At 43.1% G+C, this 27,768-nt stretch overlaps 1 protein-coding gene across 1 annotated transcript in view; it reads left to right on the top strand.

Annotated features, from left to right (window-relative positions):
* The window catches only part of Fry (FRY microtubule binding protein), a 388,166-nt gene that overhangs the window by 227,633 nt on the left and 132,765 nt on the right, over positions 1-27,768 (top strand). The window contains exons 6-14 of the mRNA XM_028779754.1: positions 2,477-2,567; positions 2,756-2,835; positions 2,947-3,027; positions 11,626-11,794; positions 15,817-15,909; positions 16,012-16,110; positions 18,087-18,188; positions 26,488-26,591; positions 27,073-27,181. Coding sequence (XP_028635587.1) covers positions 2,477-2,567; positions 2,756-2,835; positions 2,947-3,027; positions 11,626-11,794; positions 15,817-15,909; positions 16,012-16,110; positions 18,087-18,188; positions 26,488-26,591; positions 27,073-27,181 — 928 coding nt within the window. The remainder of the gene's footprint in view (positions 1-2,476; positions 2,568-2,755; positions 2,836-2,946; positions 3,028-11,625; positions 11,795-15,816; positions 15,910-16,011; positions 16,111-18,086; positions 18,189-26,487; positions 26,592-27,072; positions 27,182-27,768) is intronic.

Genomic DNA, 27,768 nt, shown 5'->3' on the forward strand with positions numbered 1-27,768 from the left:
GACTAGAGCATGGATCTAGGACTAGAGCATGGATCTAGGACTAGAGCATGGATCTAGGATTAGAGCATGGATCTAGGACTAGAGCATGGATCTAGGACTAGAGCGTGGATCTAGGAGTAGAGCATGGATCTAGGATTAGAGCATGGATCTAGGATTAAAGCGTGGATCTAGGATTAGAGCATGGATCTAGGATTAGAGCATGGATCTAGGATTAGAGCATGGATCTAGGACTAGAGCAGGCAGCATCTTCACTGTCAAAGCATTTGTCAGATGCCTCTGGCTCCTGTCAGTTGGACCTCAACTAGGCAGTAAAATTGAATCACTATTAGAAAAGTATATGCCTTTTATCTGAAGGCATAATTTGCCTTACTAAATAAAATCAGAGTTTAAAAATGTTTGATTTTTGGGTTTTTGTTTGTTTGTTTCGTTTTTCTCAGCCAGGAATTACCGTTTCTTGGGATTCTCTGGGCACTTTTAGAAACAATTCCAAGTTTTGCTTTTATCATTGTTATCATTATTATCATTACTGTTGCTGTTGTCATCATTACTGGGTTAAAGTGAGGGGATGGGTGGGGCCAGCATAAGAGCATGTTTAACTGTCACAGGACAGCTTTGGGAAGTCACGGGTCCCAGGAATCAAGCTTGGGTGGCCAAGCAGATACTTGCCTTCTCTGGCCACTTTAAAGGACCCTCACCAACTTCTCTCTACTCTCTACTGCTGCTGACTTGAGAGCCTCCCTGCTCTTGCTTTCAAACCTCCTTTTTCCCTCTTGTGAGGTGTGTGCTGGAGTCTTGGCTGGGGAAGACTCTCTTCTTGAACACAGATTTGTACAATGTCTGCTCCCTGCCTCCAGCCACACTTTCTTGCATTGAGGTCAAGCGGGTCTCAACCACCTCAGGTCAATTTGTTTACACTCCTCCTGCCTTGATGCTCAGAGATGATCTGAAATGATTTCCTTTCGAAAAGCAAACCCCAAGCTTCCCTTCGTAACCTCACCAACCTACCGTATGTGACTTCATAGAGTAACGGGCACTTCCAGAAGTTTGTGTGTCCGTGCATGAATGCGTGTGTGCATGCAAGCCTCTCTCTCTCTCTCTCTCTCTCTCTCTCTCTCTCTGTCTCTCTCTCTCTCTCTGTGTGTGTGTGTGTGTGTGTATGTGTGTGTGTCTGTTAAATCCCACCTTTTTTCCTTTTACTCCTCATTCCTAGACACAAAAGCATTTCATGCTTCAAATTCCTTTGGCTTATTCTGAAAATACCCTCCAAAGGAGTGTGTATCCCATCATCCTCCACAAGTATGGACCCTTTATGTGTTTAGGAGATTACACTAAATACTATATGTGCCTGAACACTTCAAACCTTCATTTAAGTAAAGTTGCCTAAAAAATAAAGATTAAAGTTGACCATCTCTCTTGGAAAAAAAATCCCAAGACTGAAATGCTCCAAATAAAAAATAAATCAATGTCTGATGCCAACAGGAAGATCAAAAGTGAACGCCTCCACAGCTGATCTCAGGCAGCAGATACAGGCGACATAGCGAGCGGTATGCTTGACCCATGCTAATCACCATCAGGCTACATAGAAAATATTCATGAGACGTAAGGAATTTCATGTTTAGATTTGGGTCTCATTCCCAAGATGTTATGTGTACAAATACTCCAAAGTCAGAAGACATCTGGCACTCTGGTCCCCAGTATTGGAGAAGGGACAAGCAGTCTGTTATCATTAGCATTTCGCTTTCGTAGTTGAGAAAGGTAGAAGAGGCATAATTTTAAGTCAGGACCTTTCCACACACACCACGGCCACCGCAGCGGCCACCACTGGGGGTCAAGGTCAGTACCCAGCAGAAAGCAGGCATGGAGATCACACACTTCCTTTGGCGTGACTTTTTCTGCTACCTAACTTTAGAATGAGTACAAATGACTCCACCCCTTCCTCCCTTCCTTCCTCCCTTCCTTCCTCCTTTTAGTCTTTCTTCCAGCTTTCATTCCTTCCCTCTGCCAGTCTCAAGTGGCAAAGGGACTGTGAGAAAGAACAGAAAGCAGGGCTGACGTTCCTGCCGTCTCACACCCTGCTTCTCGTTACCGAGAATCTTTCTCAAAGTGTGTTAATCACATCGCTACCTTATGTCCCAAGATCCTTTGAATACACACCCCCAACGTGGAAGCTCTGTCTCACACATGGACTGTATTTTATAAACAGTCACATTCCTGGACTTGTAGGGGACTATAGAAAAGTTCACTGAATGAGGTTCCAGGCCCACAGATGGCTATACGGTTGGCCTTTTTAAAGTCAAATATTCTGGCCGTATTTGCCTATTGAACCATAGTAAGAACAGCAGCAGCCTTCCTGTGTGGGTAACACATGACCTCATCATAGCAGAGTGGTCCGGGGGGTGGGGGGGTGGGCTGGGAGCAGTCTTCTGTTGAGATGGTCCATTTCACCCTAAAAGTATCTTCGTTTTAAACTTTTCAGTGATGAGCAACAGCGAGACTATTTAATGGAGAGGCGGGACCTCGCCATTGATTTTATCTTCTCCTTAGTATTAATAGAAGTCTTGAAACAGGTGAGTGATTCCTTTACTATAACTTTTTATTAACTCTTTGTAAGACTAAGTTTTATGGCTTATGAATCACTGGACAATGTGAATCTTGTTTATTGATGACAATAGGTCATATGTTGTTATTGGAGTGACTGTTATAGATAGGCTGTTTAATATCTCTTCCAAATTCAATGTCATCTCTTTTTTTTCAGATCCCCCTTCATCCTGTAATAGACAGCTTAATACACGATATTATTAACTTGGCTTTCAAGCACTTTAAATACAAGGAAGGGTAAGGTGATTTCTTTCCTTAGAGTATTGACAACGTTGAATGCTTGAAGGTTAGCTCATTGATGTTTTCCAGGCACCAGATCCCTAACTTGTCTAATTCTGTTTCACTCAGGTACCTGGGTCCCAACACTGGCAATATGCACATTGTGGCCGATCTGTACGCAGAGGTCATCGGAGTGCTGGCCCAAGCCAAGTGAGTGAGCACCGGAGCCCTTGCACCTCTAACTTACAGAAGCATTTGCATAGGAACTGGCATTAAGTTTGGCATATGTGCACATCCTGAAACCAACTAGACGCTCCTTCAAAGCAGGTCCAGACTGGCTCTTCCCTCTTGGCAGTTGGCCCAGATGCCACCACATCCCTGCATTTCAGGCCACTGTTTCTAAGAGAAAAAAAATGCATGTGACCAAATTACTTTCTCTCTGCTCAAACATTCCAAAGACAGTTTTTAGTTCTTCAGTTTTGTTTTGCTTTTTAATTAATCCACCAGGATTAAATAGTTACCATCTATCACCCATAAGTGGGAAAATTCATTCTACAACGTCCCTTTTACTACAGACCTTACTTAATTCAACTGGGCTAAAAATGTCCCAGACATTGTCATGGAAACAAGTCAGGGGGGAAATTCTCCTTGCTAAATTTATCTGGCCCCGTGATACTTAGCAGGCTAGAACAGCGCCATGTTAGACTGTGAGCACTGATAACTCCTTCCAGATGGAGTCACACCCTGCTTACCATTCTTCATGCTATACACCCCAGAGGCACACTGGTCCAGAGCCTGAATGTCTAGATCAGGTGATATGAGCTAAGGACATGGTGCGAATTCAGGCCAAGGGAACAGCTTATAGGGAATGATGCCTCAGACCTTGTGAAGTGCAGTCTGAGAGAGAGAGAGAAAGAGAGAGAGAGAGAGAGAGAGAGAGAGAGAGAGAGATCTTTAAGGGATGGAGTTCTCCATGCCGGTAAGTTCGTGTGTCCCTCAACCCTCATTAGAGAAGCTTCTTTTTTGCAGTAGACGGCAAGATTACAGGGATTCACAACTAATCAGTGCACAGAGTAAGATACTATGGCATGCTTGCTCTAAGTGAGACAGCCATATCATACTCCGTGTCTCTAAGGTCCAGGGAGCATCAAGAATGAGAGAGCAGAAAGATGGTTAAGGACCAGAGGTAGTGGTTGCCTGCCATGAAACAGTGTTTGCTAGACAAGACAGAGCTGTTTCCTGGATGAACTCGTCAGCCCAAATCCCCGCATGGATGGGACAGGACTCGTGAACTCCTGTCTGAGGAGCGATTGGCAGTTGATGGCTGCTGGGGACAGAGAATCAGGCTTCAGGGTTGGGGGTCTGGCGAGTCTGCCCATGCTGTCTAGTACCGGCAGCACTGTGTGAGCACAGTGGGCTTTTAAAAAGTGCACGTGAAGTTGGAAAGGGAGAGTGACTGGGGGATCAGAAAGGAGCTGAAGGAAGGCTGCAACTGGGTTTCATCAAAACACATTAGATGCAGGTGTGAAATGCTCAAAGTTTTAAAAATTAAAAATTATCTTAAAAACTAGCCATATAATTTCATCTAAAGAGGAAAATGCTTAGTGTTTTTAGTACAGACGTCCTTGCTGTGTGCACTTGGGTTTGGTCCTAGACCCCTTGTTCCTATGGATACCAAAATCTGGGATGCTCACGTCTCATGCAAACAGCATATACAGTCTTTACACATAAGCTTTGCTCTTCTGTCATGCAGCTAAGTCATTCTGGGTAACCTATGACCCCTAATGCCATGTGAATGCTGAATAAATAGTTAACATGCTGCGTTGTTCAGGGAACAGTAAAAAGAAAATTAAAAAAAAATCCACCCCAGAGAAATGAAATTTCCTCACTTAGAATGGAAGTGCATAATTTTTCAAAACAGGCTTTTTACATCATCATTGTTGTTGTCATTATCCTTTTATTAGGAAGCACAAACAATTAGCAAGAGTCGATTCTGTCCACTGTCAAGTCTTGAGAATTAAACTCGGTCATCAGGCTTGGCAGCAAGCACCTGAACTTCCTAAGCCATCTCCCTGGCCCCTCATAACATGTTTCAAATACTTACACAGCAACTTCGTCTCACCCAGGTAAAACCGTAAAATCATAGAAAATAGAATCACCCACAACATGGCTTGCTGTGACTTTTCCTTCTCTCTGATCCATCTTTCCAGCAAATGAGTTGTCTGTTTTCTAACACAGGAAAACATCAACATTAGAGAGTGGGGAGGGACCATCTGGAGAGCAAGGCACTGACAACAGGGAGAAGTATCAAGGTCGATGACAGACAGACACAGAGGAGAACCAGATGAGGACACCTTAGATGACAGGGGCTGGAGAGCTGGTAGGAGGTGCAGAGGACCTGAGTTCAGTTCCCAGCACAAGATGGCTCACAACCATTTGTAACTCCAGTTCCAGGGGATATGACGCCCTCTGCTGGCCACCACAGGCACTGCAGTTCATTGTGCTTGAGTCTCAAGTACAGGTGAAAAAAATCTATTATGATCATTGTGGTTCATGAGTCACTAGGGAAAGGAGGAATGATGTGTTTTAGAAAAATTATCATTTAATTGATTAGTGAGTATATTTGCATTAAACTGAATGAATCTGCAGTTATCTGGTCATTAATCCATGAGTACCTAGAAAGGATTTTAAAAAGAAGAGATCAATATGTATATTTGCTGACTCATCAGACTCTGGAAAATCTCAGTATATTTTTTTGTAATTATACTAGCAAAAATTTTTCATGTTATGACATGGAAAGTTTGGTATGTTAAAGTAACAAAAATGAATGTTTATAGTTCTCTTAGTTTTTATGAATAATGCGCAATACTGCCTATTATCAGATGACCAAACTTAGCTAGGCAGGCTCTGAAAAAGTTGAGAAACAGTGTCCTGCCAAGTGTGCTAGCTCAAGCCCATCGTCCCAAAACTCAGGTCACTGGAGCAGAAGGAATGCTGCCAGTGAGTGGCTAGCCTGGAGTACAGAGTGAATTCCAGGATAGCCTGGACTACACAGAGAAACCCTGTCTCAAAAAAAAAAAAAAACAAGAACAAAAAATGAATAAAAAAAAGAAATTCCTCAAATTATAGAACTTTCATTACAGTGATAAATTCCTTAATTGCTATTTCCTTAAAGGCTGGGCAGTTGGTTGGTTGGTTGGTTGGTTTCTCATCAGTAATGTATTGATGTTTTCAAAGTCAATTATAAATTTAAAAGATACTCTGGTCAGTCTGCTCTTAAAGTTTTCAGGAACTCAGACAGCCCAGGAGATGTTCTCAGCCGGGCAGTGTGCTGTCTTTATTGACAGATGGTGCAAGCTTACGTCAGCATCACACGTGGAGTATCTCCATGTAGACAAGGGACACCACTTTATTGTTTCATTAAACAGATTCTACTCTCTCTGTGTTATCAAGGGGGGAAGAGGGTACGTGGCTACCTGACACAGTGTGCTTAACTTGCCCCCTTAATAAAGATGAACTAGCTCATCCTGATTTTAGATTGACTATCAGCTCATTCCTCCTTGTGACTTGGTTATTAGGGCTCCGTTTGGTCTTGGAGTTTTAGCTGAGTCAGTGTTTAACCTTTGTAATGGCAATGCCACTTAATCCTGTGCCTTTAAGGTCCGTTTTGATATTGAGATATTCAAGTGTAGTACTAATTTCTTCCAAAGTGAACTTAAGTTAAAGATAGATTTTCTAAGTACGTGAGTTAAAATTTGATACAGATGTTTAGATGATTGTTTCAAAGATTCCTAGATTTGAAAACTGGGTTTTCTTCTCTTTTCCTCCGTACCTGTGAACCATACATTTTTAAAACAAAGGCTGATCTTTATTCGTGTTTTTCTTTCTTTCTTTTTTGTTTGTTTTATTTTTTTCAAGACATATTAGATTTTATTAAATGCAGGTTTATTGCAAAGCTGCTCTTGGGTGAGTTCATGGGCCCCAAAGACCGAGGCCAGGGAAGTCACCATGGGGAGGGGGGAAGAGAATAAAAGAAAAGGCACATTCAGACAGAGAAGGAAGGTTAGGGGGTGTTTTTCTTTTCTTTCTTTTTTTCTAATGCCTATGGGATGCTTTGTCCTCCTGTATGTGTATGTTCCATGTGCATGCAGTGCATACAGAGGCCAGAAGAGGGCGACAGATCCTCGGGAACTGGAGTTACAGGTGGTTGTGGGTGCTGGGAATTGAGCCCAGGTCCTCTGTAAGAACAGCCGGTGCTCTTAACCACTGAATAATTTCTGCAGACCCCTGTATATGAGTTTCATAGAATACCACAAGTTGAGTCGTTGTTTAATTACTGTATATGCTAATTGCAGCACCAAATGATATATTTAAGGAAAGACCATAGACAATCTTGTTTCTCTAAAAAACAACAAAAAAAAAACAAAGAAAAGGAAATGAGATTTTAAGTGGAAATAGATCTGCAGGTTAGTTGTATCCTAAAATAACATGTTTATGTCATGTGGAAATTTCACAGTAGAAAATAGTTGCATCTATTTTTAAATGAAAAAGTAAAATTTTAGCCACTTCTCACCATATTGACGTACTGAGTTGCGTAAGCAGACTGCCCTTTTTTAACTCTTTTTGTTAGCTGTGGGTTAGGATTAAACGAATAGATCTCTAACTTCAGGCCTTTTCTCCGAGAAGTGCCTGTATCTGACAGGAGAAGTGAACTGATATGAATAACATTTCATATTAATGACACGTCCTAACCGTGTTCACACTGACATATTTCTCAATGATGTCCTCAGCGTGGATGCACAAGGGTGTGCACAGCCTCTGCTTAACTGCCTCCATGTCAGCAGAGTCCCCGCTCCTAGGCCGTTAATGCACTCAGCATAGTTACTGAGAACCTACTGTGTGCCTGATCTTGTGGAGTTTGCATCTAGCCAGAGGTGTCAGACAATAAACATTAAAGGAGTGAATTGTAACACATTCAAGAGCCTTTCTCCCCCACCTCCCCAACCCCTGTTTCTCTTCCTTTCTCTTTCCTAACTCCTTCCTTTCGTCCTTCCTTCCCTCCTTTCTTTCTCCCTCTTTTCCTTTGGTAGTGGAAATTGAAGCCTAGGTCCCCAAGCATGCTGGGAAATAATCTGCTGAAGATCTCTCTCCCAGCCCTCATCATCTTGTTGTTTCCTTACATGCTGTTTCTTTTCAAATAGGATCTTAAGTTTCCCAGGCTAGCCTGGGACTCTCAGAATCCCTGGCAGACTGCAACCCTTAAAACTCCCAATCCTGCCTCAGTCTCCTGGGACTTACAGACCTGTACCACAGCCCAGGATGGCACACAGGTGGCTGTGTATTCATCCACACCACGTTCGATGTTCATTTGCGTCCTGGAGGAGCGTTGCTTGGTCTGTCAGGTCAGCTCCCTTCCAAGCTCTATGCATTAGCTAGGCGGTTGCCCACGCGATATGTCAGGATGCTGGAGACACTCGAACAAAGACAACAGACTTGAGAGCTTTACTGACAGACATCTATTTCTTCAGAGCTCTAGGTAGCAAGGTCAAAGTGTTGGCAGGGCTGATTCCCCTGTGGAGAAGTAGCCTTCGGTGTGGCCTTGCCTGTCTGTGCTGTGTTCCTTATCTTGTCTTTAAAATATCCCAGGCATATTGGGGGGGGGGGGACACCAGACAGCCTGACTACCTTCACCTCTTCAAAGCCCCATCTCCTAGAACAGTCACACGCATTCTGTGTATGACTTGGGTGTATGGGGGAAAGATATAAACAACCCATAACACTAAATCTAGGCAAGGGCTAGAAGATATATTTTTAGTGAGTTTTCAGACCACACAGGGAACATACTTAAACAATCCTGGATTCAGCCTTAGTGTGTCACATGGGATTAAGAGGAGGGAAGTCTGAGGTCAGGCGTGGCCTTCAGGCAGCAGCTCCATCATCGATCAGCTGTCCGGCTTTATTAGATTTTGAAGAATTGATGTTTGAGAAGGATACAACCATGCTCCTTCATGGGACTGCCCGAGTGCTGCTGGGTGTGGCTGAAGTGCTGTAGACTCCTCCCAGAGAGCTGTTTGCCTCTGGTCATCTTAACATATATGTATGTGTGTAATATGTGTGTGTGTGTATGTGTGTGTAGTGTAGTGTACATATGTACTACACATACACACACGCATATGACATAGGGAACAATGGTGTCATTAGAATTTAGGATTTATATTTTAAAATATTCCGGAGTATGATTCTGTTTCCACTCAAATTGCCATTACCTGACACCAAACCAAGCTTTCTAAATTTAATACAATTTACAGTTTTAACTTTATTAGTATCTTCATCTGAAAGACAAAAACACAATTTTACATTCCCTGTGGTATTTTTACTTACAAAATGTAACACAACCAATATTTCCTCTCTTCTTTCCCAAGTATTCGGGAAATGTCAGAAATGGCAAGACGGGCCAGTTTGAAACGATGTCCAGGAAGTGGATGTTTTGTAAAAATCTGTAAAATGTCACTGCAGATCAGGAGTGAGCCCTTAGCCGCGTCACCAGCCTGCTGCAGAATACCTCAACTTGAATGCATTTAAACCTCACGTGGGCATTAACACTTCTGCTCAGCTGCCTTTCTAAAAGGAACGCAGCAAACATTAGAAACCCTATAAAACGTAAGGTTTAGTGAGCTGCCACAGGAGAGCACCATGCAGGCCCATCCTGCGTCTGCTAGCAGAGGGTCCCTGAGCCCGCTTCTGCTTCCTGTCGAGTGTCCTGTGATGTCTCCCTCGAGACAGCAGTTGCTCTGAGCTCAGCAGACCTGAGTACTTCGTGTTCAGCTTTCACGATCACAGGTGCCCTTCCTGAGTTAGACTCGCTATACTCCCTAGCCTCCTATGCTGTAGAAATTATTAATCCCGACCTGGGGTTCCTACCCTACCTTTGATCATTTAGTCCCCAGATTAAAACACACACACGCACACGCACACACACAGCATTTATATCTACAATAAGCCTTAAACAGCACAAAAGCTAGGCAGGTATCTACCTTCCATGCTGTTAGAATCTATTTTCCTATCTATAACCCCATAAGTATATACTACTTACTATGTTTTATCTGGGCTGCTCTTAACTCCAATTGGCCCGCCCACAGGGCCATGTTTTCTTTATTCCTAATCCATGGCTGCTTCTCCTTCTCCTCCTTCACCATCTTCTTCTTGGTGTTTCCTCTCTGACCCCCAAGCCCATGAAACCTAAGCCCCACCTATGTCTCTTCTGCCCAGCTATTGGCTGTTGGCATCTATATTTACCAATCAGAAATAACTTGGGTCAGGGTCACTTAGTGTCTTCCGTACAGACACTGGAGCATCCAGTCTTGGGGACCCAATATTAGGATACAAGCAGCATCAGAACAACTTACTACACTCCTAGCCTTGAAACTGAGTCTTCTATTATTTTTTTATTATTACTAAAACCTTATTATAAAGAACTCCCAAATAAAAAACCACCAACATTAACCAGACTCAGAGTCTATACATCTCAACTCTATACATGTGAACTCCTCCTTACACCATGCTCTGCAGAGCTTCGCCTTGGATTTGGCATTTTCAGATATGTTTTCTGCACTGATTTACCACCAAAACCTGAAACTCTATGACAGAGTTAGAACTAGAAAAGCAATTAGCCTTAGGGGTTTGGGTTTTGTATGTTTGCTTGAGACAGGCCCTCTCTATGATACCCTGGCTTCCCAGAAGTCACTGTGTAGACCAGGCTGGCCATCAACCTGTCTCTGCCTCTCGAGTGTTAGAATTAAATCACGTACCACCATACCTAGCCCAAACAATTAGCTTTATATCCTTGATTTGAATAAAAAATGATGTTACAGGTAGAATCTGCTTTTTCAACAATACAGAGAAGTTGAGGATAGGCGCTGTGGCTTTTACATGTCTTCAGTCACCAAGTCAAACCCTAGAAACTCACACTGCACATAGTAGACAGGGCATTCTTGTTTGTTTGTTTGTTGCTGCTGCTGTGGTACCAGGGAGCTGGGACTTTGCCATGCTGGGCCAGTGCTTTTTGACTGAGATACATCCTCAGTAGCTGATTCTGAAACAGTTTTATCATATAACCCAGGCTAGACTCAAGCTAATGGTCCTCTTTTCTGCCTCTGCCTCTGCCTCTGCCTCTGCCTCTGCCTCTGCCTCTGCCTCTAGAGAACAGGAGTCACAGGCATGTACCAGCCTTCACCTTTTTCTTTCAGATATAATTTCAGTTTTCCCATTACTAGGCTTTTCCTTCAACTTAAAATATATATTTTTCCATAATCATTAACCTAAAATTATACAAGAACAACAGAAAACGTTGGCAATGGAAATTGAGGTATTTTAGGCATTATTTGAGATAAAGATCCAAAAATTATTTGTGGTCACTGTCAGAAATAGCCTGTCCCAGAGCTGCACGCAGATGCTCGCTGTTGGACACTCTGGACCCTAGGGACCTGAAAGTATTTTGGTGTTAGCTAAGCCTGAGAAAATGGACGGGTGTTTTTTGTCTGTTTGGTATGCTCAGGTTAAGAGCTAAACCATCATGAGAGGGTCTAGACAGCAACTTAGTTCAGTCTGAAAGAGATGCCGAACATCCCATTGAACAAAGGAGGGAAAGGGGCGAGCTGGACTCTGTCAAATCCTCATGATCTGACAGCTGTTGTACTTCACCTGATCTGAAGGGCTCCGTCACTGTGACCAATCACCCACGGACGCTGGAGACCCTCATGATGGTGACTTTCTTATCTGTTATTTAGTCAGTCTTTTGTGTTTTCTCAGGTTCCCCGCTGTCAAGAAGAAATTCATGGCCGAGCTGAAAGAGCTACGCCACAAAGAGCAGAGCCCCTACGTGGTGCAAAGCATCATCACCTTGATAATGGGGATGAAGTTCTTCCGAATAAAGATGTACCCCGTGGAGGACTTTGAGGCGTCCCTCCAGTTCATGCAGGTGAAGTCCCCACAGGGGAGTCACAGATGTTTCCCTCACAAAGTTCCTTCCCGCAAAATACTGTAGCTAGAATGTGAAGACCCCACATAGGTAGTGCCCAGCGCAGGAAGGGTCAACACTCACACTTTTCAAAGCTGCGGGATGACACACACTCAATAGAAAGCATATTTCACATTATAGAAAATGTTCACAGTACCGAGGGTTGGATCTAGAGCCTTCGTGTTCACGCTAACAAAGCTCTCTACCACTGAACTGCAACCCCAACACTTTCTATAAAGTTTTTGTCGTGTAACTGCTTCTCTCTTGGTTGACCAGGTTGGTCTCAAACTTGCAACCCTCCTTCGTCAGACTCTCAGCTCACATTTTGTATTTGAGTCTTGTGCTTATTAGCACGAAGTAGTCTAAGCTTCTTGTGATGCTGGGTCATATTAGTAATGGCAACTTCCGGGTCAGCCAGCCAGCCAGCAGGGAGACTAGGGACTCTTCTGTGTACCGCCATTGTGGAAAGTTGGGAACTTTACGTGAAACCTCCCTTTCTGATACTTTCCACTTAGATTGAACTTATTGGGACAAAACACCATTATTAAGTCAAAGAGTATCTGCATTAAACTATACATATACATACATATATGTTGTAGTTATATAATATAGTATACACATACACACACACATACAATTAGCTTCTAGGTAAGTCACAAAATGCCTTAACATCAAATAATCAAGTTGCCAAAACATAACTAAAACTTTCAAATCCTCTTGGGGTTTGGCGGCACCATTGACTTTTCCCTTTCCTCCTCTGTGATTAAATCTTGGCTGAGAGTGACCACTGAGGCAGCAGCTCTGGGTGGGCCATAGTGGCATTCACAAGCATAAGGACTTTGATGAAGGGAGAAACCTGTCTTCTCTGTACTATGAAAGGAAGTCTTAACGTCACCGACTTCTGAGAACTTAGCAGAATGCAAGCCTCCTTTGAGTTGAAGGAAAATGTCTGTGTCTGAAGGGATTTCTCTAGTGCTGTTGTGACTGAGGTTGGTGTCCATCTTTCTTGAGAATTGAGAAGTGTGAATTTAGGATACAGGCTGCATGACTTCATGGTTCCAACGGCCACAGTCAGAAAGAGACTACAGCTGTGGGTGAGGACAGGTTGGACTTCTGCACCGCCAGTGTGTGTCGCAAGTAGCGTGTTGGAATGCAATACGGCCAGCCTTCCTGTTAGAAATAAGTTCAGGGTTGCAAGAGCCCACCACTCCAGTAGACAAGGCAGAACCTGATCAAGAGAGTGTGCTCCAAAGAGCAAGCACACGGGCAGGAAGTGTGCCCGCCTTTTATTCTAACACAGGTGGTGGCTCTGTCATTTCCCCATTGGCTGGGCTCTGACCTCACAGTCTTCTGTGATTAGTTTTAAAAGATGCAGCAAAGGAAATGAAGAGGGAAGAGGGCAGCCCCTTGAATCCTTTACCTGCTGAGGGTATGGCAGGACCTGGGGGTAAACAAGGGCTTTATGGGGAAAGACGGGGATTGAAGCATTTGTTTCAACACAAGCTGCAGATAAGAAGATGTTAACTTGTTATAAGCACAAGTTTTATAGTGTTTAATAGAAAAGACAGAATGTTTATTACACTCCAATGGCTAAACCCAGAATTACCAATTGATCCAGCCGGTCCACTCCTCTTCTCACACTAAAGAAAGTGAAAACACAGTCCACACAAAGGCTTGAACATGGGTGTTCATAGCAGTATGCAGATAGTAGCTGGAAGTTGGAAGCAGTTTAAATATCTCTGAACTTGTATTAAAAACAAAAAACCATGGTATTTCCATGCAACATGATAGTAGTTTGGTTTAGTCAGTTCCAGCTATCTGCTGCAACATATAACCCTTAAAATATCATGCTGAGTAAAAGACGCTAGTGCTAATCCCACAGATGGGAGGAGAAGACCACTGACCCAAACCAATCATGGCCAAATTAATTAAAACAAGCAGTTACTTAAAGCAAGTGTTTTGTGTACCCAGGCTGCCTTTCCCTAAGGTGGGGCTCAAGAGGTGAGCATTGAACTTGAGGAAGACAAGACTTGTATAGCTCAGGGGCAGGGGTCTTCCAGATCGGGGATTTGATGGGCAAGAGTTACAGGAGTGGAACAAGTTAGATTCAACGACCTCCTGAAACAAAGACATGATTGCAAGGTAGTTGTAGCACGGTAGTCATAACAAAGGTAGGGTTGCAGATGGTTATAATAACTTTGAAACAAAGACATAGTTGCTGTTTCTGGGAACAGACACTCCAGAACCATTTGTAGTTAAGGTTATAGGTATGCATAGCCCAATCCTTGAGAAACAGATTTAATCATAAGTAGGATGAATCCAATTTGTCTTTATGTAAAAGTGGTGTTCACGCCCAAGAAGGAGGCGGGCTGCTGGTTCATCACTAGACACAAAGGCCACAAGTTATATGAATCCTTTTCACTCAGTGTTCACAGCAAGCAAATTTACAAGAGAATGTATCCTAGAGTAACTAGGCTGCCTAGGTTGAGGACCAGAGTGGATGCCGAGATTGAGACTGCCAAACTGTACAGGGTTTCCTGGGGGGGGGGGGGGATGAGATGTGTCATTAAAAAGCTGTAACTCGACTGTAATATAGACTGAGGCTATGAACTTAACACTTTAAAGGAGTTGCACTGGTGTGTCAAGCATATCTCAGTGGCTAATCCATAGGGTGGGCGAAGGAGGGGTGACTGCTTTGCATCAACCTTCCTAGGTTTGAATTCAGGGCCAGCTCCCTTAGCACCTCCAGCCTCAGTTGCCTTGTCTGCAAATGGTGACGTCACTCACCTTAGGGAGCAGCTCTCAGGTGCCTGTCAGCTATTATCTTAACTCGGAGTTAACAAGGCACACATCTGCCGGGCTGGAGGTGCACACCTTAGCACTCCCAGCACTTGGGAGGCAGAGGCAGATGAATGTCTGAGTTAGAGGCTAGCCTGGTCTACAGAGCAAGTTCTAGGACAGCAGGACTAAACAGAGAAACCTTGCCTTGGAGGAGAAAAAGAATCAAAAACGAAACAACACGCATATCTATGTATGTGAATGCCCACTTGGGAGATTATTTACATACCTGTGCAGAATGATGCAAAAAAGGGGGCCAGGATCCTGGGGACCAGAGCCTCCCTTCTATAGTCAGCCTGTCCCAGGGACAGGTCATTCCACCTAGGATGAAATTTGGTACAATGATACACTGAAGACATTAGGAATTTTTTTTTGCTAGTATTACTAATAATGGTTGAAATATGAAGGGTAAGGGTTGATGTAGACATAAATATCATAATTGAAAACGACACCTTGAAGCCGTAGGAAGTCACTAACGTAAGGGGGGGGGGCTGGCTGGGGCAGGCCAACATTCTTCCAGAATTAGTCCCCAGGCAACCAAAAACACGCTCTGTAGTAGGCTGTAGCTTTGTAGGCAGAGAAAGTGCAGAAGTGTTCCAGAGGCTTCCTTGCATGAAGGGAAGCCTTCCAGACTTGCTTCAGGAATGAAGGGCATGATAAACACACCTAGAATGCCAGGCCCTGAAAGTAAACACATGAAAGTAAACTGTAGAAAGAAGGCTGTCCCGTAGGTAGACCTGACAGGAATTTTCTGTTCTCGCTAAGGATTTCTGTTTGTGACCTGATCAGTGGCCCTGGACCTCACAGAGAATTAAAGAAGCCATAGAAATCTATTGGGAATGAATGAATGAATGAATGAATGAATGAATGAATGAATGAATGAATGAATGAATACAGGCACCAACCAACCAACCAACCAACACATGACTTGTGCGGGGTTTATCTGTTAGTCCTTTCAGGTTAAAGAGAAAACAAATCTTGGAAAAGAACTCTGATCCTCTCAAGCATTCAGACCCTACATGAATTCTCGAAGACAGTGGCTTTTAATAGACTTCAGAATGTCCAGGATAATTGGGTTTATTTAAGTGCATTGCTCATGCGTATTTCAATCTGTTTCCTCCCTTTGCTCTTGTTCTGCTTTCTAGGAATGTGCGCATTATTTTCTGGAGGTCAAAGACAAAGACATCAAGCACGCCTTGGCAGGGCTCTTTGTAGAAATCCTTGTCCCTGTGGCTGCTGTAAGTTGCGTTTTCGTTTCTAACAACTTCTGCAACCTCCATGGATGGCATGCCCAACAGTTTCCTGAGTGGAATATTCTCACAAGTCTCTCTCTACTGTAGGCTGTTAAAAATGAAGTCAACGTCCCCTGCCTCAGGAACTTTGTGGAGAGCCTGTACGATACGACATTGGAACTCTCCTCTCGGAAAAAGCATTCCTTGGTTAGTAACTATAGAAAGAGCCGAGTGCTGTCCCAAGTGGGGAGCCTGGAGCTCCTTGGGAGAAAACTGACTTGGGAGTAGGAAGTGTCCACACACGGGAAAACTGCCTCAGCCTCTCCCGACTTCAGAGCTTGGGTTTAGCACAGGCCGATGCATAACTGTGATAAACGGGGATTACACCCACATCCCCTCAGAGGAATTTTCTAGTCCCGTGGATTCAGCTGTTTATTTAGAGATTGGCTAAACTGAGTTTTTGTTTGAATTTCAGAGAAGTTTTTCAAATCTAAAGGCTAAAGTTTATAATAAGTTTCTCGTCTCCATCCCGGGAATGAGTTTGTGCTGGCTAATTCCTATTTCAACACTCAGAATCAAAACTGAGCCCAGAAGGAGCGAGAGATGACCCACAGGCAAGAGGCGCTGAAGGCTGGTGTTTAATTCTTGAGAAGGCAATATAAAGTGAATTAAACTCTGTTTTATAAGTTGGCAGCAGTGTGCCAGCTATAGTCATGATAGTGTAAGTTCAGAAGCCGGCCACAGGCCTGGCCTATGCTAGTCTCCAAGGTCTGAGCATTCCTGTCAGGGTCTGAGCCAGCACCCAGTTGTTCAGCTGGTAGTAGTGCCAACTTTGCTCATTTGCCTATAGCCTATGGTCATTAGGGCTGACTGCTTGCATTTATTGGCCAGCATTAGAGATGCCTTCAGTGGGCACAGTACTTCAAAGTCCTCTGAGACTAAGTTCATGTCAAGAGCAAGGCTGAGTTGAAGCATGAACCCTAGAAGCTCATCCATCGGCCATTGTTTCTTGCTAGTCCAAGTGAATAGGTGTGTTTCCCTTTAAATCTCCCCTAGCCCTCGAGGTGTGTGCCACCTGGTTAAGCAAAATGATGGTGAGCTGTGTGCGCGTGCTCTTTGGATGGCTGCCTGTCGTTAGCTTTGCTGTCTCCCCAGTTGCTGTGGGAAATGGGCCCAGTTAGACGGGAAAAGCACAGTAGCACCGCTGTTTATTCCGTCATGAACAAATTCCTGCTGCGGTTACGTTTGTCTTGGTAGTGTTTACCAGGACCATAAGAGCTCTTTCAGGAATCCCCCTTAATTACGGGAAGATATATATATTTACCTTCTCCTGAATATACTATATATATAGACATGTACACACACACACCTGCTGCTGCTAAGACAAAGACAGATTACTGGACATTTATGAATAAGTAACATTTCAAACTGAGTGTGCCTTCATGGGTGTCCTAGCGTCTCTGCTCCTGTGGTAAAACACTGACCAAAATCAGAAGAGGAGAAAGAAGCATTTATTTGGCCTAAATATTATAATCCGTTATGGAGGGAAGTCAAGGCAGGCACTGGAGGCAGGAACTGAAGCAGAGACCATGGGGGAATGCTGCTTACTAGCTTGCTCCCCAAAACTTGCTTGCTCAGCTACTTTTTTTATATAGCCTAAGACCCATACATCTAGGGATGGCACCGCCCACAGTGGGCTGTGTCCTCCTATATTAATTAATGATCAAGACAATGTCCCATTAATGCACCCACAGGCCAGTCTGATGGAGACAGTTCTTCAATTAGGTTTCTCATCCCAGGAGACTCTAGTTTGTGTCAAATTGACAGAAAGAAATGGCATGATGGTTGTTTTATTTCTGGTGGTTGAGAGAACAATCTAAAATTCTAAGTTTGCTTTAAGAGTTCATAAGTGAAAACTAAGTTAGTCAGTCAGATTTCTGTATCTTTGGACATGAAACAAACATCTTACTGTACATATATTACTCGCCAGAGTTCTAGATGATTCTATGCAGTCATCATCAGGAAGCACCCATGAGTTCGTGTGTTTGTGCAGCATGTGTTGCATTTATTGGGGCCACATGGCCACAGGAGGATGTGCTGAAGCTATGGGTGCAGAGAATGTATTTCCTGGTTGGTCTGTTGAACTATCAGTCACCCTGTGGCCTCCACTCCTTTCTCCTCAGGCCTTATATCCCCTGGTGACCTGTCTCCTCTGTGTCAGTCAGAAGCAGCTGTTCCTCAACAGGTGGCATGTCTTCCTCAACAACTGCTTGTCCAACCTTAAGGTTAGTATCTGTCAACTTGACCACAGCAGACATCTTCTATGAAAAAAAAAATTCAGTGAGCTGTTGTTGATATTGTGCAAGGACTCCCCAAGTTGCCCGGGCTGACCTCAAATTCACAGTCCTCCTCCCCCAGCCTCTCAGAGTGCTGGGATTACAGATGTGACCCACCATTCCTTGTGCTACAATGAAATTCTTAAGGGAACATATTCATCTGCTTAAAAATGAAAGAAATCTCTGCTGATTTGGGGCAAATACATCTGCTCTAGTATGAATCACTCTAAAGATAGAATAAAAACCATAGTACATACGTATCTTGGTATATAATTGTCTTCCCATGTATCTAAGTGATAGGGGATGAAATGATTGTTACACTTAGCTGATCTGGACATGCGAAATTATCTCGGATACCCCGTGACACCTCTGTCCCTTTTGGTGGAGGTAGATATTTTAGAAACACGAGCTCTGTTCTGTGGGCTCTGGCAGAGGGCATCGTCTCCTGCCATTCCTGCCTGTGATCTGTGTACTACACACTTACTGCTCTTCAGGTGGCGAGCACAGGTGTTGGGAGATAGGATGCATAAAGCCACAGCCCCTGGGACCAAGGAGCTATAGTTAATACAGTTATAATAACTAGCTTTGAAATTGACTTTGAATCAAGTAGAAACATTCTTTCAATTTTAGTGATCAACTGACACAAGGCAGCTTGACGAGAATCCTCTGTAACATGAGAGCAAATTCTCCTGGTATGGTAATGCGTGCCAATAATCCAAGCTCTCTGGAGAAGCTGAGGCAGGGGGATCACAAAGTTGAGATGAGACTGAACTATATATAGCAAGACGATTTTCTTTTTCAAAAAAGAAAAACCACAGGGGCTGGAAAGATGGCTCAGTAGTTAAGAGTATTAGCTGTTCTTCCTAGGATCAAGGTTCAGTTTCCAGCGTCCCCATGGTGACTCGCAATTATCTGTCACAGTTGTGACAGATAAAGGTGCAGGAGACCTGATGCCCTCTTCTGGCCTCTGTAGATGTCGGACACATTGGTAGTGCATAGATACACATGCAGGCAAGAAACTTAGGCACATAACCTAAAATAAATGAATCTTTACAAATCATTTTTTAAAAATGTAATAAAGTGTAAATCAAAAGAATTCTTCACAGTCTCACCCATGTCCAAAGCTGTGATTCGGCTTCCATCTCAGACTCAATGTTTGCTACTTTTATTTTAAAAAAATAATAATAACTAAAAATTCTTGCATATGCTTGTACATGTTGACTCATTTTGTGTGTATGTGTGGGCTTTTTTTTCCTCCAAGGCTTTTTAATTTGGAGGAGTAGTTAAGATTAATTATGTTATTTTGTTATTTACTGTAATTATATAATAATCTACATGGGCCTGATCTCAGCGCTATGTCCTGGCTCTAAGAACTGATTATGAAATTCAAGATTACAACTGTTCATTTCCTTCAAGTTGGGGGTGAAATCTAATAGTGGCAGGTAGAGAGTGAGGCTTTCAGGAACACACAAACTGAAATGCCTTTCTGGTCATCAGTGGTTTCATAATGTCCACTCCCGGGCATTTATCTCCCGGTCATTTAGCAATCAGCTGCACTAGCTAAAAGCCTCCCAGTACCACTTTCCTTATGTGAGACACTTTTGCAGTTACTAATTCTAATATTTGCAATGTATCTTTTAAGATATGTAAAGTAGCCATTTTGTTCAAAACTAACACAGGATAGTTAGTTTTTGTCATGATAACACTTAGAGTCCCGTAGGAAGAGGGAACCTGAGCTGAGGAATTGACTTCATCAGATTGGCCTATGAATAAGTCTGTGGGATATTCTTGATTTGGAGTAGTTAAGATTATGTTATTTCATTGTTTACTGTAATTATATAATAATCTACATGAAGAGGGGCAGCTCATGGTAGGCAGTGCCACCCCTGGGCACTTGGTCCTGGGTTCTATAAGAAAGTAGGCTGAGAGCTGAGAAATGGCTCAGTCATTAAAGGTTAACTCATGACCAAAAATGTAACAAAGCACCCGGAGCTAGCCATGAGGAGCAAACCCGTAAGCAGCACCCCTCCATGGATTCTGCATCACTCTCTGCCTCCAGCTCCTACCTTGGCCGGATGATGGGCTGTAAGTTATAGGCCCAAACCCTTTTCCTTCCCCAAGTGGCTTTTGGTCCATGTTCTATCACAGCAACAGGAAGCAACTAGGATGGAATTCATGTTTGATGATTAAGAATGCTTATAACACAGCTTTCTGGATATACTGAATGCATCTGGAGTTAAACATTAAAATATTTTGTACAGTAATTTATTGCTGTGGCCAAAAGAGCCATTTTGGGGTTGGTCCGAGTTGTTTATGAAACAGAGCAGGGCAGCCTTCTCTGAAAATTAGTGATTTCAAAATTAGAATATTCTTTTGTTTTGTTTTTTGTTTGTTTTGTTTTGTTTTTAGAGACAGGATTTCTCTGTGTAGCCCTGGCCGTCCTGGAACTCACTCTGTAGACCAGGCTGGCCTCGAACTTAGAAATCTGCCTGCCTCTGCCTCCCAAGTGCTGGATTAAAGGCATGCGCCACCACTGCCCGGCTAGAATATTCTTTAGTGCACCTGTCAAACCTTGGCAGAACAACCAACTAAAGGGTTATAAACTGTCCTGGGAAAAACATGAGTGTAGGCTCAGACAATGTTTCCCTACACAGGCATTTCACATGTTAGAAGGTTCAGAAAGCTAGAAGCTGTAAGATCAGAATGAGCCTGTGGTATCAATGCTACAAAGACTGAAACACGTTCCAAACTCCAGCTCCAGTCTCCAGGCTTTGCACCATACCCTCTGTTGCTGTGTCTTGGAGTGAGATGCACAGGGGAAGAGCCTTGTGTCAAATGTGGGCACTGGACAGACTCCATCTGTGAAGAGCTCAGGGTTGTATTTTGTAGAAGTTTTGTACCCCAGGAAACATGGAAGAGCTACTTGTTAGCCAAGATAAAGGCAGGGAGTGGGCTGGTGAGATGCTTCAGCAGGTGGCCCATAACTCCAGCTCATGGTATCTGACGCCCTCTTCTGGCCTGCATAGATACCTGCACACATGTACACACACATACTTAAAGTATGAATCTTTAAAATAAATAAATGTATTCAAATCCAGGTATGATAATGGCACTTGTGATCCCAGGATCTGGGAGACTGAGGCAGGAGAATTGCCATCTTCCCAGCCTCCTTGTCTCCCACCTCCCATCTGGGCTTCTTTCATTTATAAATTTAGTAACAAGGTCTTATTCGATATCCCAGCCTGGGCTATATATAGTTTTCAAGCCAGCCTGGGATATATAACAAGATCCTTTTTGTTTGGTTAGTTGGTTTTTCGAGACAGGGTTTCTCTGTGTAGCCCTGGCTGTCCTGGAACTCACTCTGTAGACCAGGCTGGCCTCGAACTCTCGAACTCAGAAATCCGCCTGCCTCTGCCTCCCAAGTGCTGGAATTCAAGATGTGTGCCACCACTGCCAGGCCTAGGTTATCTATATGGATGGTAAATTGCTAGAAGCTGATGACCCAGTGGAAAAAGATATTCAAAAGTTGCTTGATGAATTTCAAGCAGAATCAAGTCATATAGCTTACAATTAAATCTGAGCCCAGTACAAATTAGATAGAACTGTTCCTAATGCCATTAATACGTAGAACACATTCTAACGCCCATCTTATGCGTTCCGTAGGGAGAAGATGCCTGAAGAAAACTTGGCTTCAAATGTAAACTTTACCTTAAATATCTTCAGGGGTTTATATTTTCAATTACACCATTCCATTTGAAAAGGGATCAAACCCTCCTGCGGGTACCTCCTTCACAGTCTTCCCCCCACTTTCCTCTCTATCCTTCAGATGCTTCAGGGTAAGGGGCCCAGCGTTTGTGTTCTCCATGTTATCCTGGTAGCTTCTGCTGGTACGTACTGCAGAGCCGAGCTGGCGAGGGACACCGTGCCTTGAGTGAGGTAGAGGGCTGTACACACAGTCGCATATTCTCAAAGGAAACATCATTTGACATCAGGAGCCCTTAGTCTGTCCAAAACATTGAGACTGAGAGGAACAGGCTGCCTTGGGAGCACAGCCATGAAGTCTTAGGTATTTATACTTAGTTAACTTAGTCACCCATGAAGTCTTAGTTAACTTAGTCACCCATACTTATCAGTACGCTACTGTGGTGTGATGGGGACTTACCGTTCCTTGTCGTTGAGATATCCCCTCTCAGGCACTCCTGGTCAGTGATTTTTGTCTGTTATGTTTTAGGTTAGCATCTGGACATACTGACAGGGAGAGGGAGAGCATGCAATTGATGTGTGCATTTGTGTCTGTCATACAACACTTAACTGGAAACGAGGACACATGCTTTGAAAAGTTACTGATAACTTTTAGAAGGTCCTGTCCATCACACTGACTACTGTATGCTGATTTCTTGTGCTTCAAGCTGTGTAGTTCAGACCATTCCAAATTCTATTTTCTTTTTATGTCTTTTTTTTTCAAAGATTTATTTATTTTGTTTATGTGAGCACACTGTCGCTGACACACCAGAAGAGGGCATCAGACCCCATTACAGATGGTTGTGAGCCACCATATGGTTGCTGGGAATTGAACTCAAGACCTCTGGAAGAACAGCCAGTGCTCTTAACCCCTGAGCCATCTCTCCAGCCCAAATTCTCTTTTCTTGAACAATAACAATAAAATAATATACCAGTGAGGCCCAGATTTTTTTAAGGGAAAGAAAGAATCCTTAGAGGTCAAGAAAGTCCCTTACTGAGCTGGCTCTGGTTAAGATCCCTGGCAGGACCCATAGAAGGAGTAGAAAGAGAGGATTAAGAAGGACGGCATGGGGGCTTGCTGGCCAGTCAGGATCTTCCTAGTAGAGTTTTCGAGGGTAATTTAGGGAATTGCAAAAGGACGCTATGATATGAAAGGTACCTTACCTTGAGGTAGGGGCAGAGGTGGTCCTGGCGAGGCAGGTCCATAATGCCCCTCAAGTTCATATGCCTCTGGAGGGCTTTAAATACAAACGTAACTTTTTTATTTCTTGTACTTTAAGTGTATCATTTGACCATACAAAGATCAGAAGACAGGTGATGAACTGGATGCAGGCATCACTGATAGCATCCTGAAATGGCAAAGTCAGTTACACTACCTACTCTCTGGGCAGAACAAGTAAAAATTTAAGCCAACCACATTGCTGTTCACTCTTTAGGAACAAGAGGAATATTTGTTTAGAACAATAGAAATGTTGTTCCTAAAGAATGAACATATAGGGGCTGGAGAGATGGTTCAGTGGTTAGGAGCACTCACTGCTCTTCCAAAGGTCCAGAGTTCAATTCCCAGCACCCACATGATAGCTCACAGCTATCTGGTGCTGTTTTCCAAATCCCCAAAATGCCGTTAGAGATGCAGGTGCAGATGTACATGCAGACAGAGTACCCATATTCATAAAATGAATATAAAAATAAATCTTAAAATTAAAAAAGAGTGAAAAGCATAGTCTTTTTGTTTTCTTTTTGGAACAAGGTCTCACGTAGCCCATGCAGTAGAGCCCGACTTCTTACCCTCTGTCTCTCCATCCTAGTGCTCAGACAAGCATGCCACCCCACATCCAGCTTTATGCAGTGTTAAAGACTGAACCCAGGGCTTCGTGCATGCTGTCCAGGCATTCCACACACTGAGTTACATTGGTAACCAAGCATAGTCTTTTGCATGAAAGAACATCAGTGAAAATCAGCTATACCAACAATGCTGGAAGAAAGAAGGACAGAAGGACTGCTAAAATGAAGTTGAGGGGCTAGAGAGATGGCTCAGCAGTTAAGAGCACTGGCTGCTCTTACTGAGGACCCAGGCTCAGTTCCCAGCAACCACATGGCGGCTCACAACCATCTCTAATGGCAGTTTGGGGATTCAATGCCCTCTTCTGGTTTCTTCAGGTATTGCACCCATGTGGCACATATATGCAGGCTAACATTTATAAACATACTTTTTTTTTTTTTTAAGTTGAAATTAAACCAAACACGATTGAGAAAAGCCACTGGAACTATAGATCTCAGTCCACAGTCAGGTTGAGAGGATACAGGCCTTCACGATTTATGAGAGAATTTCAGATGATATACTGTGCACTATACACACTAAAAAGGGAACTCAGTAAGGGAGAGATGGTTCCACTGGGACAGAGGCTTTCAAAAGACAGGGTCTTATTCTCCCCTGCTCCCTGGTACTTGATTAGGCTTATTCTGGAAAGGTAGAGTGGGGTATGCCTCCCATCTTTTAACTCTCAAAATGCTCCTGTAAGGTGCACGTGAGTATCACATGAGTCTCACAGACTCAGAAAGTAAAGAGCTTCCCAGAGGCTGGCCACACCTCTAAAGCATTAGAGGCAGGTAGATTCGAACCTAGCTGAGGTCAGAGGCTGCTTTTCAACATTATGCAAGAACACTAGAGACAGACAGTTGCTGATGTGGGTCCCGACTGTGTAGTCTCATTAAATGAGAAGAGAATTTACATGTAACTTTATTAGTTTCGACCCCACTTAACAATTCAAAGCACTGTACAAATCAGATCATTAGCAGACAGAAAAAAAGTATTTTAAAATTTGTATATAAACAGGCACTTCTCAAAAGCTGGATCCCACCCCACTTGACGCTAGACAAGCACATGTAACATTTACATAGAAGGGCAGGCATGTGAGAACATGAAAAACTTTTTAAAAATTTTTTTGTCTTTAAATATTACTATACTTGTTATTGGTTTTTAAGATCTGGTGCTGGGTACTGGACTTAAGCACTGTGCACGACAGGCAGCCATTTAATCCTCAAGCTTCACCCCAAGACCGTATTATGCAGTTTCTTTTTTTCTTTAAATTTTCTTACAGGCATATATTGTATCTTGATTTTATTTCCTATACACACCCCATTCCTCCTACCCCCTTTTTCCTTATCAATTCCCTCCATCTCCTAGATAATTTCACTTCTACTTTTATTTAATTTTCACAAACTTTATGTGACTGTAAAAAACTTAGGATCACAAGTGAGCAAGAACATGTAATGTTTGTCTTTCTGGGACCGGCTTAATCCACTCCATTTGGTTATCTCTGACTGTGCCTATTCGCCTACAGCTAACCTAACTTTGCTCCTCTTTGTGGCCGAGAAGAAATCCTCTTGTTTATGTATCGCATTTTTCCTTGTCTATTTCCCGTTGCCGGATGCTGCAGGGACCGTTGATATACATGCTTCTCTGTGATGTGACCAGGTCCAGTCCTACTGCCTAAGTCAACTAGGGTGTGACGTCTGGGTAAATGTACAGGCGTGCTCTATCTGGGTCTGGCGGTAGAACTGCTTAAAAAGTCGTCAAAAGTAGATGTACCAGATGTTAAAATGTATTATGACTTTACTAATTAAATTAATATATATTCACATTTGGGTCGACAAATAGAACAATGAATAAATACATAAAATAAGCTAGGAGCAGATACAAATATATAATGACAAATAATGATATGCAATAATTAATATTACCATATCAGTATTAATTAGTTCTGTTATTAATGTTTGCTATATTTATTATATAGTATGTAGTGTATAGTATAACCTATTAATATTAATAATAAAACAAAATGGGAGAAGATAAAGATACAAATACTCTCCCACCCTAAAGAAACGGGAGCCCGGGATGGAGAGATGGCTCAGTGGTTAAGAGCACTGACTGCTCTTCCAGAGGTCCTGAGCTCAGTATTCAGCAACCACATGGTGGCTCACAACCATCTGTAATGAGATCTGATGCCCTCTTCTGGCACACAGGTGTACTCATAGATACTCATACATTAAATTTAAAAAAACTTAAAAATTTTTTCTCTGTGTCTAGGTTGTAGTACATCTTAGTCTCACTAAGCATTCGAGTCATTCAGATGGAATCGGGGATAGAAAAATCAGAACAATAAGTCCGTGAAAAGACGTCATCTGTCATGGGAAGACCATCCGATTCTTCTGTAAATGCTATGCGATTATACCAGTTGTCTTCTTGAGTTTCCATGTTGACAAAAGACAGAGCAAGGACTTCCTGTGGCATTCCCCTGTCTCACTATCATGGTTATAACCATGGATTATTTATCCAGTGAACACTGGGAGGCAGATAGATGGTCCAGGTGACCCAGATGGTGACATATACCTTATATGTGCCAACCCCCAACCCAGTTGGCCCTCGCCATGCTTAGGGAAGACCCTCTTGCACAGGCCACGTGTACATTCAATTAGTAACCTTACAATTTGCGTTCTGTTACAGAATAAAGACCCCAAAATGGCTCGTGTCGCCTTGGAATCGCTCTACAGATTACTGTGGGTTTACATGATTCGAATCAAATGTGAAAGCAACACGGCCACTCAGAGGTAAGGACGGGCGAGCGTGAGTGCGGGGTGAGCCGGGCGCTAGAGTCAGGCTTGCTAAGCTACCACACTGCACCCCGTGTTCTCCTAACCTGGTCTGGCTAAAACCTGCTCAGAGCCGACAGGTCAGGTCCTGCGAGACCTGAGGCCTCAGAACTTCACCACTGCCTTAGCCGTCTTTGCTGAAGCATCAGCCTCCGCCAGGACAAGGTCTCCACAGAGTCTGCTTCTGTGTGGCACACGGCACTTTGAGGAAGTGTTTCTTATTTTCCAGCTATTCTGAGTTTTCAAAAAATAAAAGAATCTCTTCCTAGAGTAATTGTGCCAATGGAAAGGGCTGAGGTGGATTTTTGAGTTTTGTTGTTGCTGTTGTTTTGTTTTTTAAATCCTCTGATACTAAGATGAAATTTGCATCATCTCCCTGACAACAAGATTTCAGCCAATCTTGCTTGTTTTCTCTTTTTCGCCCGCCCTTATCTTCCAGCCGACTCATAACCATCACCACCACGCTTTTCCCCAAAGGGTCCCGCGGCGTGGTGCCCAGGGATATGCCCCTGAACATCTTCGTGAAGATCATCCAGTTCATCGCCCAGGTGACGCTCCTGTTTCTGCAGCGACCCCTTCAGGCATAGTAATCGTGTAAAAAGACCACAATGATCCTTCATGCGTCCAGACGTCTTAGAGAGGGATTGTTTCCTCACACAATTTATTCTTTTATTTCAAAACAGTCAGTGAATACGTTAAATGCCTTTGGCCTCTAGGAAATAAACTGAGAGATGAAGTTTAACTGATTCTTCCAAGGTCACACAGCACAACAGTAAAACCTCCATAGCACAGAGAAGGTCCTGCCTGGGTCAGTCCCAACCACGACAGAACAGAGAAAACTCTTGTGCCAGAAACTCTAGAGTCTCTCTTCCCACTTTCCCCAGATCTCTGCTCTGTATTTCACAAGTAAAGAGGAGTCAAAAGCTCTGATATTTGGCAGAAATTTAATCTAATATTTTTTTAAAAGATGATGTAGTGGAATTGAGGAATAAATAGTAATTTTCTAATGTTTCCCTATGGGGAGAAAATAATTTCATGGGGAATTTACCCACTTTAATCCTTTGCTCAAAACTAGTCTAGGCACTTTATACATGAATTAATTTGCTTTTAAACAGATTCCAGTAATATTAAAGCT

This window comes from Grammomys surdaster, unplaced genomic scaffold, assembly GCF_004785775.1.
Source record: "Grammomys surdaster isolate TR1022 unplaced genomic scaffold, NIH_TR_1.0 362, whole genome shotgun sequence".
Lineage (NCBI taxonomy): Eukaryota > Metazoa > Chordata > Mammalia > Rodentia > Muridae > Grammomys > Grammomys surdaster.